Consider the following 19224-nt stretch of genomic DNA (forward strand, 5'->3'; position numbering starts at 1 on the left):
TAGAGGATAGAAATAAGGGGAGATGATGTATAGGTAAATGTCATCTAAATAGAAGTGGTAGTGGAGGCTGAAGCCGCATATTAGTTCACTGAGAGAAGAATTATAAAAATAGGAACGCAGAGGACTGGGAACAGAGGCTTGATTGACACTAACAAGTTGGGAGGAATGGATGTGTCATAAAAAGAAACAATTGTTAGAATAGTAAGAGGCAAACCATGATTACAGTGCTAAAAGATTAAGGGGTGAAGGGTTTGCAGTAGAAGAGGGTGTTTAACAGTTTTGAAAAGTGCAGTGAGGTCAAGAAGGATGAGAAAGGAGATCCTAAAACCTACCTGTGTACACATCATTGGCCACATGACTAACCTGCCTCTCACTTCCTTTATGACATGTCACTCCCATCTGTGTCTTCTACCAGCTACAGTCCCATCTCCACTTTGAGTTCCTCCAGCTCCGATTGTATCAGTATTGCCCTTTCCCTGTAGACTGAAAATTCTCACAATCACAATTTCAAAATCTTAATTACCCTTTGTCTCAAGTGTAAACCTCCTTTGTAAATCTCACATGTACTTGTACATTTACGTTTTATTTGTAATTTGTATAATTTTTTCCACTGGAGGGGGACAGGTGGAAGAAGGGTCCTAGGTGCTAACAAGCATTTTTGGAGGGAGGGTTGGTGGTTTAGGAGGAAATGAGATCAAGGTGACAGACTGACGGGGAAAGGGAAGATAGGAATGTGAAAACTGCATCATCAGTAACAACAGATAAAGAACTGGGGGTGGAGAATGTAGTGTAGGAGAAGATATGTATGTTGAATGTTGTGAGAGAGGATTAAAACATTATCTACTAATTAATAACATGGGACATTGAAAATATTCTTTCTGTAACACATCTAACAGTCTATACACATAGAGTAAACAGTGTGCCACCAGTCTTAAAATGTACTTCCAGAGACATCATACGCTTGGTGTACTGTAGAAACTAGAGACACAAAGTGGTTAGTTCTTCCATACCCTGTAATGGACAAGTTTTACTGTACATAGCTAAATAACTTCATGAGAAATTGCAATCAGATGAGAAATTGCAAGCTCTGACACCATTAATACCACCCACCAGCAAGTTTTATAACTCCAAATGTCAAATATATAATATAGTTTCATGCCTAATATACAGAAACAAACTCATCTGAGTATACAATAAAAGGTCCCTGTCGGAATACATTAATAACCCCATTTCAGTATTCTGTAAGATTCCCCGGTCCATTTACAGTACAAATCCTTGCCCCTATTCAATAGCAGCCCATTGCCATTATACAGTAGCAAACCATTGTCAGAATGCAGTAGAAATTTATCGCCAGTACACAATAACAGCCTATGCCTGAATGCAGTAGCAGCCGCATGCCCATATACAGTTGCAACTCAGTGCAAGAATACAGTTGTGTGGTATTGGCAGTATAAAGGAACAGCTCATGTCTGTATAGAATGGGCTTGAGTGTCAGTAATGCTATAGGGATTCACGCAGAGTGCAGCAAAAGATGTGACAGGATGAACGAGGGAGCCAGACAATAGACAGACGTGGTACAATAGGTAGAGAGGACCCTGTACGCGAGAGCTTACATTCTTGAGGAAGAGGGATACAAAGTTTTCACATGTAAAATATATTTGGAATAAAACACCCCTTGAAGTTCTGTTCCCCATGTAAAATATATATTGTATATGAGCATGGAACTTTTGAGTTACTAATAAAAATCCTTTCATTTTCAAGTATTTTCAAGTAGAAGGTTGACTGTGCCTTATAATACACACATTTTAGTTTTAAACTATTGCTTTTTAAAATTCAAATGCAGCAAATCCAGTTTCAATTGTGAAAAGTGAAAAATGTGTAATTAATTAATTAAATAATTAATTAATTAAAGAAGTGGTTCTAAAGTAGTATTAGGCTGAAAGAACATTTCTTTCAGACAAACAGGAGTATCTGGATACAAAAAATATGGTGTATTACCTCAGTGAATTGCCTCTAGTGTGCTAATAAGCCTGAGATATTAATGATACCATAGTTTAGTGATATAAAAAAAATTATAACGCCTCCTTCATTTATTGCCAGGTGTGTTCTCTGCAAAAAAAAATTACATTAAAATGTGTTCATTCCATTGCATGTCACCCTCTTTATAACACCACCTTACTATAATGTCAGTATTGTCCTGTGTTTTAAACTAGCATATACAAAGGGATCACTTTACGAGCATTCACACCACTCATGTATTATATACATATACAGTATTGTGAAAGACTAGTGTTCAGTGTGGGTGGAGTCATTTGGAATTTATTTAGTCGTCTGCAGGTCAGGTGTGTTCTAATCATATGGGTTAAATATTCTCTAAGAGTTTAAAAGCACACAACTCTGCAGGAGAAGAGAATACTGCATAGAAGACTGAATCAGCGCTTTTTGTAACTTCGACAGTACTCAGTAAGAAACCAAATTCTCAGACTTATCATACAAATTTTTGACTTTATTCTTTGAAATATCCGTATTTGTCTCATTAAAGATAAGTCAATGTAAATATATGTCATTTACCTGTATAAACGAATACGTGTATACCGATTTACTAATAGCAAACACTAAATATTCAGATGAGTAAAGCGTATCATCTAACACACATAAATGTTTATCTGCAGGTTGTGTCTTACATGTCACTATAATAATATGTACTTAATTGTTTCATGTGAGCTTTATTGTTTTTATTGCCTACTGAATGACCGGGGATTCCTTATGAATAGTTTACTATTTATTAGCACAGAAACATATTGGCTCATTGTTACCATTTGTTACATTTATTTATATAGTGCCACTAATTCCACAGAGCTGTACAGAGAACTGACTTACATCAGTCCCTGCCCCATTGGGGATTACAGTCTAAATTCCCTAATATACAGACAGAGACACACACACACAGACTAGGGTAAATTTTGTTAGCAGCCAATTAACCTACCAGAATGTTTTTGAAATGTGGGAGGAAACCGGAGCACCTGGAGGAAACCCACGCAAACACAGGGAGTACATACAAATTCCTCACAGATAAGGCCATGGTCGGGAATTGATCTCAAGACCCCATTGCTGTAAGGCAGAAGACCTAACCACTTAGCCACCATGCTGCTCATTATAAGGTGGACACATATATACTCGTAGTTAGGGATAAGATGCTCACAAAAACGCATATTAACGTCAGTTCTAATAATCCCACAATGCATCCAGTCCCAAAGCAGTAATATTTGGCATATGTCAGATATATGTCCTCACCAACAAAGTATTGTGTCCTGACAGTATTAGTAATAAATGCTAAAGTCACATTACCCTTTTTGCCTACAACTCAATAATGTAATGCAGTGTAATGCAATTAAGAAATACTGTAATAGTGTCTATTAGTAAATGCACAATTTACATTCAATATAAAATGCAATTAAATAAAACAACAAATCTTAAATACAAAATAAAATAAACTCAAACATCTGTTGTTTTTTTAAATTCAAATAGGTAACTTCTTCTATGCAATAGTCCTAATAAAAATGTTAATTAAGCAACGTGGATAGAGGGCTGCAATTTTATATAATATAGCCATTAATTATTTAAGTACTGGAGGGGTCAATACACAATCAGCCACTCAGAAGCAGCAATATTGTGCTGCTATTTGTCATCATCATCATCATCATCACTGTGTATCATTGCACCAGCACTTCAGCAGAGATAATCCTCTTTAAAAAATTCTGCAGATGTTTAATTGCATTGTAATTATATGAACATGCCCTTACTATACTTGTGCTGTACTTGCTTGTGACTGTCCTCTCCTTTTCTGCATCTCCATGTATTAGATGATGCAGCTTACGTCCAAGTCCAAATTAGTCCTACATTGGTTGGCATTTATGCGTCACAGCGCTGGGGCCAAATTGATTCTCATCAGTGTGCTGTCTGTGTGGAGTTTGTATGTTTTCTTTATGTTCCTATGTTGCCTTCTGTGGAACAAAAATGTACCTGATAGTTTAAATGGCTTTTGAGAAAATTAGTCCAGTGTTTGTATGCCTGTGTTTTATTTGACAAATTTTTTTTTTTTGGGTACAGTCACAAAATAATGTAACAATGCTGATTTAGAAAGGAATCACTTTCTCTAGTCAAGGTTCGAGAGAGAGAAATGCAGAGGAGAGCAGGTAGAGAGAACTGAATAGAGGAAACCCCAGGGCTCAAAAAGGGGACAAAGGTAGAGACTCAGTTTCATATGTTTGTTTAACATAAAATCTGTGTAATGCATGCTGTAATAGGAGGGTGAATATGTTCTACACTCTAGTTATTTATTATACTCTTCCAAGATAATCTAGTCAATTACTCACACTCTTATCTGTGTGTACATTTAGGAAATGCTCTTGGGTGCTGGACTTTCTTCCTTCTCTTTTCTTATAGTAATACCTAGGATGAGTGTTAGGAAAAATACACCCTTTTTTTTATTAAAAATAAATCATAAATATACAATTACTATCTCTTGAGTATTAGGTAGAATCCTTCCCTTGGATTGCAGGTGTTAAATCTGAAAATCAAAAATGCAACAGAGGTTGCCTTAGTGTTTTATATTAGAGTATAGGTGGATGCGTACCCTTAATATATTTCTACTAAATATTTCTGTCAAATATCTGCATATAAAATTCAGGTCTGATCCTTCTCTTAATGCTTAACAGCTCCAATGGGTATATAAAATACCAAAAGAAAAAGCAGGGTTGTATAGTATGCTATTATATCATGGAGGACGTCTTAATCACATGCTATTGATTCCAGTGCACTAGAGATAGAAATAAAGAAGCTTATCTGTTTATGGACTTCCAATGTGGTCTGCACATGGTCGGCAACATGATATGAATATAAAACAGATAACAGAGAAAGATAAACGCTAGTGTTGCTTAATATTAAACACATTTCATAAACAAATAGGTAATGAACTTACATTATATAGAAAAATCAATACTTTATTTGTGATCAAAACAGAACCGGTTATGAAATGTCTAGACCGGCTTTTTTAGTGGAAGTTAAATGCTCCAGATAATTTAGCCTGTTCTAATTAAGTTTCCCCACAAATTCACCAAATATAGCAGGCATTAGACTTCAGAAGACCCACTGTTGGTCTTCCCTATAAATATACCAGCAGAGCTGGCCACTATGCAGCGATGCACAAAGTAATGTTAAAAATACACTCTTTTTCCCTTATCATTTTCAAGGGTCTGATTATAAACAAGCAGGTGGGGGAATGTTTTATTATAAAGACTACCTTAAAGAATCCAATAGGTTTCTTGGTAATGCTCATAAGGATATTTTATTTTTCTAACACATGCTTGGCTGTTGTACACAAAAATAGTGGAACATATTTTGGCCTGAGAAGCAGCTTGCATTTACGTATCAAATGCTGCGAGCCACAGCACACACAATGACTGCTTCCTGTGGCAGAGTTTCTCCACCCAGAGGAAGATTTTATATCTCATAACACACAAGAGTGAAGGCTCTCTCTCTCTTAGTCTCTTGCTCTTTTTACCACATTGAAGCCCACGGACATGAAAGTATTTATGGAGTGTGAGGCATCAAAGGATGGCAGAGTTAGTGTCTATACATGGTTGCGATTATAAAGTTTACAAGATAGCTAGAATTTCCAACTGTAGTCATGTAATATATGGTTTAGTTTGAATGGATTAAATAGAAGACAATTGGTACTAGTTATAAAGTGAAATTGTGTGCTAGCATCTGTCTATGCTATAGTTTGGGGGAATTTGCAGAGTTAGTACTAATTATAATGTGAAACTGATGTAATAGAGTTTGCATGGAATATGTACAGTTTCTGATATGAATTAAATTATAGGGATGTGTCTATGTGATTGATGTGTGATATAAATGGTATCATAGTGATATATACTGTGCTAATAAGGCATTATACTGTGCTCATATAATTAGATATTGTGCCTGCTTCACATGAATTGGTTTGCAAGAGATGTTGAATTTATAGAGGTGCATGGTTGTATAGCTAGCATGTAATGATGCTTTCCTGTGTTATGAGATAATGACAGTGAGTTTGATTTAATGCTTCCATGCTTTCAAAAGGGCTGTCTTTGTCAGTTAATACGACTACCTTGACTAGTGCCTTTTGTGAGATACATAATATCTTTCTTGAAGTATGATGTAATATTCTGAGATATATTCCGCTAAACACATGCATATAAAGTGTGATATAAATGGTATATGTTTCTCTGTGAGGTAGCTGAAGTTTGACTGAGAAAACTGGAATGAAATAGTTGGAGAATATAAGGTTTTGGCTCATGTATAAAAAATATACAATACAAGCTTGCACACACACCGTTAATACAGATTCAGACACACCCTCACTCCATACAAGGCATGCTGGCATTTACACAAAGTTAAATACAAAATGAAATGATTCTGACATGCCCACTTACACATATATACAATGCTTAGATATATATATGTGTATATGAAGGAATAAATTAATGTAATGTGTTAACATGTATGATACCATCTATGATTAATATAATGTTTTATATTATGCATATGATTGTTACAATTAGAATCATAATTAGAATAAAAAAACATTTTAAATGTAGCAACATTTTATGTATAGTCTTGAAAATATAAGCCTAAGCTTATGATATAAATATTGGTTCTGTGGATTTAGAGCAGAATAGGAATTGTATTCCTTGGGTTAAACCTGAACTATCTTTATGAGGAGTTTGCTGATGATAAAAGTAATAAATAAGTAATGAAATGACCATTAGCATATTTGTCATACTATTAGTCCCTTTAACAGACATTAAGGTGTATATTTAATAAACTGCGGTTTTGAAAAAGTGGAGATGTTGCCTATAGCAACCAATCAGATTCCAGTTATTTATGTAGTAAATTCTACTAAATTACAGCTAGAATCTGATTGGTTGCTATAGGTAACATCTCCACTTTTTCAAACACGCAGTTTAGTAAATAAACTCCTAAATCTTATACAGTATTAAATAGGGATCCTATAGAGGATTTTGTTGTAGCCCTCACCTTTCATTCTTTAGAGTATGTAGATATTGTCCTAAAGCAATTTGTGGTCAAACTTCCTTGTTATTTGAAATATGCTACCATTCTTTGAAACTTACAGAAAACTTTGAATGGTAGGAAGAATATTGGTGGGCAATGATTTATTTACAATCACTATTTCTTTCAATAGAACATAATAAAGGGAGTTTTGCTTGTAAAGAATTGTTAGATCGGGTGCTCAGATTAAACACAATACATAATTATTTTATCTTTTTTCATATCTTATTATGTCGTTATTCTTATCTTATTATCAATCTAGCTACCTGAATGTCCATGCGTGCTGCAGAATGTAAGCAAAACAAATGCCTATTAAAACTGAGGACTCAAGAGTATCCAATTTATTCACATTAATAGGTCAAAGAGATAAAAAGAATCTACTTCAACAAATTAGATTATGTTGTTCTCATTATGTAGCTTTACTTATGCATAAGGGTGTAATTAGAAATTGCATTGATCCATATAAATATATTGAAAGAGCTCCATAGCTCTCTCAGGGGAATATTTAATAAACAGCGGTTTTGAGAAGTGGAGAAGTTGCCTAGATCAACCAATCAGATTCTAGTTGTCATTTATTTAGTACAGTCTACAAAATGACACCTAGGGCTAGATTTACTAAACGGCGGGTTTGAAAAAGTGGAGATGTTGCCTATGGCAACCAATCAGATTCTAGCTTTCATTTATTTAGTGCATTCTACAAAATGACAGCTAGAATCTGATTGGTTGCCATAGGCAACATCCCCACTTTTTCAAACCTGCAGTTTAGTAAATATACCCCCTAGAATCTGATTAGTTGCTATAGGCAACATCTCCAATTTTTCAAACCCTCAGTTTAGTAAATATACCCCTAAGTGTTGTTCCATCTCAAAACAAACACTCAACATTGCAATTTTTCAACTATATCTATCCCGAACTATAAAAAAATAGCTGCCACATCTAAATGATGTCTGGATCAGTAAATCAGCAGACCAATTACATATACATTCAAAGCTGAGTTTATCTCTATTTCCACAACCTCTCTGCTGCTTAGACCCCACATTAGTTTCATAAGCTACTTTGCCTATAGTTAACCATTCCTAATGTAACATTTTGGGCCACAGTTTAATGCTTTGAACATGGAAATAACAGGATTCGATTTAAAAAGAATGCCATGATGTACAATTATAAAATGTATTGGGCCCTACATTCTGTAGTGTAATTGTTGCAAAACCACACAATACTTATTTATAATAATGCACCGTATTTCAACCTTTGGACATCCTCAGATGTCGATCTTCCAGCTTCTTCTACCTCGCTCTGATGGAAAAATACAAAGGAGTACATAAGAAAGATTTTTGACTATTGCTTATAAATATAAGAGAAGCCCATCAGCTGAACGCAGTTAAAATGATTTGTTTGGGTTTCTGCAACCTACCCTCACGGAGTTAACTTTCCTCAGAATGTTGCAGCCAATAGCAGCACAAGGGAGGGGCCGCTTTCACTGCTTTAGCTTCTAATCCCTGCGAGTGGTCTTGTGTGTTCGAGCTGTGCTGTGGCCACCCACCCACCCTGCTGCTGAGGTCAAGTTGGTGGTTTCTATTTTCAGTTGCCTTGGGGTAGGAGAGCAGCTCAGTCAGCAACCAGAGAGCATATGGTGCTTGTTATCTGTTAATTTTAACCATACTCCTTTCGAAGTCACCAGCGTCTTGGACCTCTAGGAGGACCTATTGGCCTGCTGAGCGGTCACATGCCATTGTCGAGTCAAGAAAAATAGTAGACACTCGAGAACATCTTAGCACCGGCCAATAGATAAGGTATAACCTGGGTAGGTGGTATAATGGTCTAACCTTTTTGCACCTTTATTGGTTCTGCTAAGTGTGGCTGACTCAGGGGCGGGCTGGGCTGGGGGGCATCGGTCAGTCTAGCCGCTTTTTGGGCTGGCCGCCCCCCCCTCCTCACCTGTGGATGCCATATTTCTCATATTTCTTGAATATTACAGGCGGCCGCATCACATCACACACGATGTGGGCGCGTCATCAATGACTGACTGTCATGCTTTCGCCACCACCTTAGTTTTCGTATTTAGTCTTTCTTTAATAAACTCCTCTTTTCCAACTTTAATTAATTGTCGTGTGGTTATTGGTTTATTATTATGGTATAAGTTAAGTTGCGTTAAGGGTTGTTGTAGGAACATCAACAATATGCATTTTATGTATATGGATATTTAATTTTCTATTAAAAGTCCTATGTATTGTCTTTATATTCTAGATTATACAGAAGACATTGTTTGTCATGGATCCTGTCTCAATTCTTCTGTCCGCTGTAGTCATCCTATTTTTGGCCTATGTTTTTAACAATCGGAAAAAACACACTTACAAGAACTTACCCCCGGGTCCAAAGACTTTACCCATCATTGGGAATTTACATATGATCGACATGGCAAGACCTCATAAAACATTTCTAGAGGTAATATATTACTTCTGCAAAAACACTACGAAAGCATTTATGTCTACAACTGAATTAGCTATATTTAAGATTTTTTTTTTTCCATTCTCTAGTCCAGAAAGTATTTCAAGAGAATTTAAATGAGAATAATTAATTTCCCCACATTTATAATAGGAGAAATGGGCAGATATTTAAATAAATTTACTAAATTGAACCTAAAATGATAAGGAAGTACTTGTGTAGGAGGGTGTAAATGTAGAATGGCAATTTACACTTACACTAATGGCTCTCTTATTTGTCATCCTATCCTAAGTAAAATAAAAGTTCCACAAACTTGTATGCTGCATTATTGTACTCTCTCCTTTCCACAATCATAATGGTTTTATTCATCATCATCATCATCATTTATTTATTTATTTATATAGTGCTACTAATTCCGCAGCACTGTACAGAGAACTCACCCACATCAGTCCCTGCCCCCAATGGAGCTTACAGTCTAAATTCCCTAATACACACACAGACAGACTAGGGTCAATTAACCTACCAGTATGTTTTTGGAGTATTCCATGTACTCTTCTTTCTTAGCTGCCAAGAAGTGATACACATCACAGTTACCAAAGTTGTATCCATCTAGAGATCACTGTAGATGCAAGAGTTGTTTTCCCAACCATTCTGATACTTAGGGGAAAGCGATATCCGACCCGTAATATCCTTTCACATCTTAGGTTTCAAGATACTCGCTTTACTATAGGAATACCTTTTTGGAGATTACTTTGTGATATATCCTTAAAGATTTAGATAACTACTGCAGTTCCCGATAAAAATGGTTACTGTACTGACATAATGTAATTTAAGGCTGACTATATTCCAATTACTTCTGCTATTGCTTATTGTATTTACAGATGTCTAAGATGTATGGCACAGTATACAGCTTCCAGTTAGGCATGGCAAAGGTGGTCATCTTATGTGGCTTTGATACTATTAAAGATGCTCTAATCAACCATGCTGATCAGTTTTCTAATAGACCAAAGCGACCAGTGATATCTACACTACAAAAGGACAATGGTAATTTTTTTTCAGTTTCCTAAAGACTATATATATATATATATATATAAATGCATGTTTTAAAAATGTTAGAGCTGAAAGTAAATCTGTTGGTTTATTTGTGTCACAAACCGCCTTAACAGTATCACAGATCCTATGCCATCAGGGTCAGCTCTATGAATGCCTTGCTTGTAAATATTCCTTATGTACTTTGCTGCCTCTGCAGTTTTGGTTGAGACACAGGGGGGCTATGATGCCCGTATTAAACCATGTCCCAGTGTGTGAATGCACTTGATCAGCAGAAACTTTATTGACGCCCTGTGCACCTTAGCTGCTATATGTACTCAGCAAGCATATCAGTCCCTAGCCAGATTATTGAGTGTCCTGAACCAGAGTCTTGCATTCCTATTGCTCTCCTTACCACCTTTTAGTGTACAAAATCTTTGGCATGTACCTTGTCATGATTATTGTTATTCCTAATGCACTACACTTTGGGCATTAACCCTTGCAGTACTTGCAAATACAACTGTGTCTTTCCTGTGTGTAATCTTTGTTTCTTTCCCTGACTATGGTTACTAACCATTCTTGGTTGCTATATTACTGTGTACTGAATCTTTAGCATTCACCCTGACACAAGTACAGATAACCCCTGGACATTTATTCCTATCATAGCCACTTGGAATCTTCAGGATGCGCTGTGTGCCAAAATCTGGGCACCAATTTTGATTCCTACAGCAAATTGTGAACTCTGTATATGGCCAGGACTGCAGTTCTTAACCTCTTTCATGCTTTTGACTACAGCTGTCAGGAGGCTCCTTTGTATATAGTGTGGATATTTGCTTCACTAACCACAACTATTGATTATAATGTGGCCAGCAATCATTGCAGTCCATTTCAAGCTACTTGCACATACCATTACAGAATAATCTGTCCACATAGTATGGCTACCACTGGGGCCAATGCCATACCAATAGACAGTAGAACAGTTTCTGCATCTCCTGTGGTTAATCTGCCATGGCCAAACACTAAGGAGCCTGAACCAAATGTGACATTTCCAGAGAATTTCGTGCAATTTTGCTCTTTAATAGCCCAATGTAGGTTTATCTATCAGAACCTGTGGCATAGGTTTCTTAAATGTTGGCATGGTCCTTACTTTACATAAAGTAGATGCCATATCCTGGGCCACATCATTATTGGAAAAGCAAGCTCTCCTGTTAAATTCTTTATCAAGCTTCTGACTAGAAGAGAGATAAAGAATTCACACAAGACAACTGCTGTGAAATTAATACTGTACAATCTATGTCAATGTTCCCCATTCTGTTTTAGAATATGTTCTATAATGTCATCAGTGGATGGAGGATACAGGTTGGAATAAGGCTGCAAAACAACTTCAGTTTTGGCAAAGACTTAATGATAACATTATGTATAAATTATCCTGCGTACACTCTCCTCAGGATCTGTAAATTTTTATGGACACATGCATCGCAATAGACACTTGTCTCACTGAACTTTCCATGGAGAAATGAAGAGAAATGTGTTATTTTGCCAGTACAACATGCATGCAGCAAAAACTTAGGATGAGAGAACTGAATCTCTGCCACCACTGTGCCAGGTCAAAATACTTTTTGACAGAATGTTCTATTTGAGGAAAGAATCATAAGCCATCTAGAAACCTTTAACATCTGCGTCATGCTAAATTCCATCTTTGGAGAAATCATCTGAGATCTTCTGACTGTATCCCACACCAACAGTTCTTTTCAACTATTTCTGGGCCAGGGTGACAGTTACATACCTGGTCCAGACTTGATGAATTCTGCATCTATGGGACATTTTATTGATATTGGATTTGACAAATGACATCATGTTCCTACCATAGAGGAATATTGAATGGTACCAGAACCATTCCTCTAGAGACCATAGATGGCTCATCTATTGCATCTGTACCTGTGAATAAAGAGACTAGCCTTGCTACTAAAAACTCCAGAGGGACATCGTGAACTATTTAGTTTGGTTTGTTTCAATCCCTAAAATTCCCAATGGTTGTGTGAATCCCTGAGTTCAATAGATTCCACAATTCAGGACAGCCCAATGACTGTAACTCCTTAAGCTAGTGGGGTAAGGGACAGATAATGTGGTAAACCTGTCTGACATTTATTTACTGTGCGTATAATATTCCAGTGATTGTTTTTATTACAATAAATGTATTGTACATTCTAACTGCATTTGCCTGAGTGACTATAGTGTTATGTGCGTATTGTCGCTAACCAATAACGATTGTCGAACCTCGATTTGTGTTTCCAAAGCACAAAGATTTATTCGCAATAAGTGGAAAAATATGCTCAAGCGAAGTAATAGTAAATACAGCCGTTACTTATCGCAGGCGCTCTGGATCCAGTGCAGTCATTCAATCCTGAAGTCTGGGGACAAGATGTCTGCACTCTGGATCACAAGCTGCTGCTTTTATACACAATCAAATACAGTAATACAATGGAGATGGTATAGCTTGCATCTATTGGTCCGGGTCTCAGGAATGTCCAAGGGGTCGTCAATCATTGGCTGGTTCATCCTAAGGAATCCAAAGGAGGGGGTCATCTCTGCAGGGGGTATGCTCTGCTCTTCCCGCCAGGATTCCTTAGTCTTAAGTAGTTCATAATTCCCTATCATTCATAACTTGCGTATGCACTCTGCGATTCCCTCGCAGAGTGAACCAAACAGTAGGATATGTAACAAGGTTCATTATGATACCACTCATGATGTTATTCCTTTAACCCGTTCCGTGTATTTCACTAATATGCAGGTAACTCTGATATAACATATAAATACTACTATATTTCGACATAACTGACTATGTGTTGCAACTACCATTAATGTGTACTATTTTATAAGTATGCGTGTTTGTGCGAATGTATGGTAAAAGACCAATTACTGTTGCTGCCACGTGTAGTGGATGCGTACGCCCTTTCACGCCGTAGCGTGCCCTTGTACGTCGATGCGTACCGTACGCATCTTTTCAAACAAAGACAACCAAGTTTGCTAGACTTTAATTGAAATGACTTTATCCAATTTACTGACTTCGACAATAGGAACCCTAGAAGGTACTGGGTAGGCTTCCCTGGGTGGCCAGCAAACGTGAAGTGGGTATAATTGGGCCAGATAAACCTGGTATCGTCACATATGGCATGAGCATCTCGTGTCGGGGATATTGGGAACCAACATGTGGATTGTAGAAGCTCTGCTCCCACAGCAAGAGTACATCATTATGAATGTCCACAAAACTCAGGTCGCACCTGTGATTCTGGGAATGAAAGTCTTGTAACACTCTCCAGATGGTTGATTTCTGCACAGAGAAGAGAGTTAGCAACAAGAAGATGTCCAGAGAGGCAGAAGATGCAAAGCCATTTCTGCTTACCAAAAGTGGCACACTGGCGCTCGCAGTCCACGTCTTGCAATCCCTTCAGAGGTTCGCTGACCCACAGAGGAAAATCCGGAAGGTCTGAGTGGCAGATCTTCACTTCCTGTTCTTGAAGACTAATAAGGAGACAACTGTGATTTGTAAGGCCAAGGTTGAGCCGAACGAATAAGACTATGATGCCCTGGCAGAGGCAAACTTCAGTGCATTTAAGTTGCAGTTCCTGGGCCTGATCTGGCAGTGACCGAGAAATTCTGGCACTATTAAGCTGCTTCACCCGTCATGGCATACACTGATAGTAACCCTCTGGCACATCTACATCTAGACAGCAAAACTTGGAACGATCAAACAAAGGTGGGCTTCCAGTTTGGTGAACTTCGATTATGCAATCAAGTACCAAAGTGGTCGAGTGAATGTAAATACGAATGCTCTATCGTGACGCCCAAATGCAGTGACAGATGAGAAGGAATGGGGGACAGTGGAGCTACAAACCTTCCTCACAGAAACTGCCCGGCAAAACACTATTGCCTTCCGAGTGCACTCATCTAACAGTTCCGATGGTGACCGATCTAAAGAAGAGGAAGAGACATATTGGTTAAAGTGGCAGAGAGAGAACCCTGTCCTCAGCCAACTCGCCAAACTACTGACTGGAAAGGAATTCCTATCTCAGGCTGCCAGACTCAAGGATTATACATCTGAGACTTTTTCATCAGTAATGTACTATTGGTCACTACACTTATGTTCTTTGAGGAGCACACTGAGAAGTAAAGACATACTTACACTCATTGTCAGGAAATTTTGATGGAAGGAATGAAAGAAAATATTATGTAACTTGTATGAGCTCATATGATCTATTATAATGCCTGCAGGCTACTCACTTATACCGGTATAGTGATTCTAACAGCCATTTGTCTGGGGTTCATTGTACAAATTTGTATTGTATGTTTTTATTGTATGTGTTTATGTGTTCTAATACCTTATTTTAGCAATTGAATAAATATCATCTACTATACCAGCGCTTCCATTTCTCTATTACTCTTCTTCATGGCGGAGCCTGAATTTAATCAATTGTGATACAGAGGATCCATTTGAGGATCAAGAAGGGAATGATAGTGTGGCTAAACAAACATCCTAAAACCCACACCACAATCGAGCAAGTGGTTGTTCCCAGGCAACACATAAGGCAAATGTTCGAGGCATACCACGGCCAATACGGACACTTTGGAGTCTTCAAGACCGAAAATACATTACGAAACGATACTACTGGGTAGGCATGAGTCCAGATTTTGAGAAATGTTGTGAGGAGTGGCGAACCTGCAGTCTCAAGAGGCAAGTGGGGCCTACGCATCAAGCACCTTTGCACCCTATCAAGAGCAGCCAACCATTGGAGCTAGTGACGCTGCATCATATGAAATTGGAGTACAGCAGCACTGGGTATCAATATGCCCTAAAGATCACCAATCACTCTTCCAAGTATGCAGTAGGGACACCTGCCTCTAACTTGACTGCTAAAACCACAACAGAAGTCTTGCTCAAAATATTTCTGAGACCTTATGGCTTTTCAGAGAAGATATTGACCAAAGGGAGGTTAGCCTTTGAATCCGAACTCTTCACTGAATTCTGGCAAATGTATCAGTATCAGAAATTAAAGACCACTGCATATCACCCGCAAGGAAATGGATTATGTGAGAGGATGAACAAGACAATCATCAGTATGTTGCAAGCTTTTCCACTTCCTCAGAGGTTAGATTGGTCTAAGCTATTGCCTAAACTCGTGTTTCTCTACAACATTACAGAACAATACTCTACATGGTATACCCCCTACTACCTCATGTTTTTAAGACAGGGTAAGCTGTCTGTGGATCTGAAGTATAAAGTAACATCCAAGCAATTAGGAGAAGATAAGCACACAACAGCTTGGTAACTGAATACCAGAGGAGAATTTGGGAGGCCCGAGAGATTGTGGAAGAGAATATGCAGATAGTTCACGCTCGCCAAGAGAACTAAGATAATCAAAACGCTTGTGCAGAACCATTGGGAATCGGAGATAGAGTGTAGTTCAAAATGAACTACCCAAGAAGTAAACTAGATGCCCAATGGGAATCCACTCCCTATCCAATTGTCGAAGCCTCACAATAGGACACTCCGAACTACGTGAGCCAGCATAAAAATGCTAAAGAGCAAAATTTGGACATACCACAGTCAGCTAAAAATCTGTGTCTCTGAGCCAGACGGTGAAACACCTACAGGCATGACCTAGTCGAGTCCAAAGGTACCAAACCTTCTTTAGCATCCTATTGATCCCATGGTCATGTTCATGCTCCTAAATTGGTCAGCAACTACATGCACTACAAGCCAATCAGTACAAACTCCAGAACCAGAAAGGGAGAAGGAGGCTGAAATAACATTGAGTAGGTCAGAGAGAAGCACAAGGGGTGTACTCCCAGCTCAATAACGACAATAGGTCATCTGATGCAAATATTGATTATTGTGAGTAATGCATTTCCTGAGTAATATGTGTATGTAATGTTTTGAAATGTTACAAGTCAGATTACATAGGGGTATGTAATATTCAGAAGGGGAGAAAATGAGAAAATGTAGTGCCCCAGAGCTTGATATATGTGTATGGGCCCCTTTAAAAGATCTGTGCAAACTCAGGAATCATAGTCAGACAAGGAGGGACAGACTGAGAGAGACATCACAGCTGAAATCACGCTAGATTTGGGTGTATCTAAAATGGAGACTTCGGCTGAAATAAAAATGAGGGAAGTGTGGTGTGAGGTGCTGTTTGAAAAGAGCAGGAGCAGTGCAAGATACAAACAGGAGGCTACTTGGAGATAACAACAGTGTGACTGAAAAGTTTTATTCTTAGGAACAAAGCAGCAACTGAGACATAAAAAGTACTGTGGTACTGGGGTAAGTCTGTATACTATACCCTATAAGAGTGGAACGTTCTACCTTTTGAGACACAAGAGTATTGAGAAACAAGAGAACCACTCTAAGTATAAATCCTCTAAGCAACCCCACTAGCAAGAAGATATCATTGTTTTTCAGAACTGTAACTAAGACTGCCCACCAGTTAAAGGAATTGTAATGTTAAACACCACCATTTTGAGACAAGTGAATGCAGCATCAAGGATCAGCCATTTTGTTTGGTGCAGAGACTGAACTATCTGCCAGAACTTATTGTTATTAGTAGAATTACAGTACTCAGCCTACCATTTAAACACAAAGCAGTGTTAGTGTGCCTACACGGTATATGTCCTGAACCCAACAACCAAACGGGAGCCCAGCATTTATACTATGCTTCCTACCAATAACTTCATTAAGGAAACTTTGTGACTATTAGATACTGTTCAGTCTTGTGAAACCACAGATACCAACCAGCCTGGGAATGTTATTTGTCATGGCACAAGATTATTATGCTACAACATGACCGCCGGCATATACGGAGTAGTAGTCTGTATAACTATTGTGATGATAGAGGAACATCATTTCTATGAGCAATAAGTTATTTATAGAAGCTGCTTCATTTAACACATTTGTTAAAGGAACTATTGTCTGTTTCCAAATAAAAGACTGAGATATTGTATACTATATACTACTACCATTCTATTGCGCTCAGGGATTTAGCTATGCCACATCTGTGCGAGAAAGAGGATCCGGAACTTTACTGAGGCACCATTATGATTCATCTGTAGTGATCCATTTTTTAAAACTTTTGTTATCTTTGCAAAACAAACAGGTGCTTTAGCATCTTACACAGGCAAAGTAGAAAAGATTTTTGGAACACACCCAACTCACAGCCTTAATGAAACAGCAGGTGTGGCGCTATAATAAGAAGTAGTTTTTAAAACTTTTGTTTTTTTTGCATACAGACTGCTGCTCCACAGTTCACAGTCCAGAGGTTTATTGCTTTTTCCTACAACACAGCAATGTTTTCCCACTGCAACTGACATCTTATAACAGATTGTTACTTGATAGTGGTATTAAACAAATTTCATTCACCACCATTGCATCTGGTTGGTTAGGTGGACAGCTGAATCTGGCTGCCCTTTGTAATCACATGATAACACCACTGTGATGCTGACACCCAGCAGATGACAGACACAAACAACTTCTTGCTAGGAAAAACAGTTCTTTTTTTTTTTTTTTTTTAAATTCTTTATTTTGGTTGGTCATATAAGCAAATACAGGGAATAAGAGTGTTATTATTGAACAGACGTACAAAAACAGTCAGAACAGTTGAATCAACATGTACGTAGAAGCTTATAATGAGACAACCATTTTTACAATTTTATATGCGGTATCAAATTGTATATAACTGTAGTGAAAGTGTGAAATGTGGGAGTGGGGGGAAGGGAATCAGAAAGGAAGGGGGGGGGGGGGGGGAAGACCACAAAGCAGGTATATGAAAGAGCTCAGGGGGTGGAGAGTGTGTAGACGACTCAAGAAGATAAGGGGGCAAAGCGTATAAGGGAGCTGGACTTACCCCACATGGGTCCTTATCACGGGGCTAATTGTTAGGGGGACGCGAGCTTTCCACAAACTGCCAAGGAGCCCAAACCTGGTTAAAAACATGGCCTCTATCATGGAGGTAATAGGTAATCTGTTCCATGGCTGCGACATGCCAGATTTGTTTTTTGAGGGCTGTTAGAGAGGGGGGGGACGTTTTTTTCCAGTTTAGCGCGATAAGGGATTTAGCCGCTGTCAGTATATGTGAGGCTAGTTTTTTGGAAAATTTGTCAAGTTCTGGAGGAGGATAGCATAGTAGAAATACCCAGGGGTCCTTTGCAACGGGAGCCTCAAATAGAGAGTTTAGAATGCCACAAACCACATCCCAGAAGGAGGAGATAGTTGGGCAGGTCCACCATATATGGAGCATAGTTCCCCTGTGGCCACAACCCCTCCAACAGTAAGGTGAAGAAGAGGGAAACATGCTGTGGAGTCGAGTAGGGGTATAATACCAACGGTAATAGATTTTATAAGAGGTTTCTTTAAGTTTGGTGGATATGGAGCTTTTGGCTATCTCCAGTCTCATGTCGTCCCATGCCTCATCGTCCGGAGGGGGGCCTAGATCCCTTTCCCAATCAGCCTCATGTGCCCTCGGAGTAGGAAGGACAGCAGCAATAAATATACCATAAAGTTGGGATATCAAGCCTCTGTCCCTAGGGTGATTTTTACAAAGATCTTCAAAGGGGGTTAAATCTCGCAAAACATAGGTAGGTGGGAGG

At 38.3% G+C, this 19224-nt stretch overlaps 1 protein-coding gene across 1 annotated transcript in view; it reads left to right on the forward strand.

Moving 5' to 3' along the window:
• Positions 1–2355: 2355 nt before the first annotated feature.
• Positions 2356–19224, forward strand: part of LOC142143427 (cytochrome P450 2C14-like) — a 50557-nt gene continuing 33688 nt past the window's right edge. Inside the window, exons 1-3 of the mRNA XM_075201267.1 lie at positions 2356–2463; positions 9361–9558; positions 10440–10602. Of these exons, the coding sequence (XP_075057368.1) occupies positions 9385–9558; positions 10440–10602 (337 nt within the window). The 5' untranslated portion in view covers positions 2356–2463; positions 9361–9384. The remainder of the gene's footprint in view (positions 2464–9360; positions 9559–10439; positions 10603–19224) is intronic.

Source organism: Mixophyes fleayi, chromosome 3 (assembly GCF_038048845.1).
Source record: "Mixophyes fleayi isolate aMixFle1 chromosome 3, aMixFle1.hap1, whole genome shotgun sequence".
NCBI lineage: Eukaryota > Metazoa > Chordata > Amphibia > Anura > Limnodynastidae > Mixophyes > Mixophyes fleayi.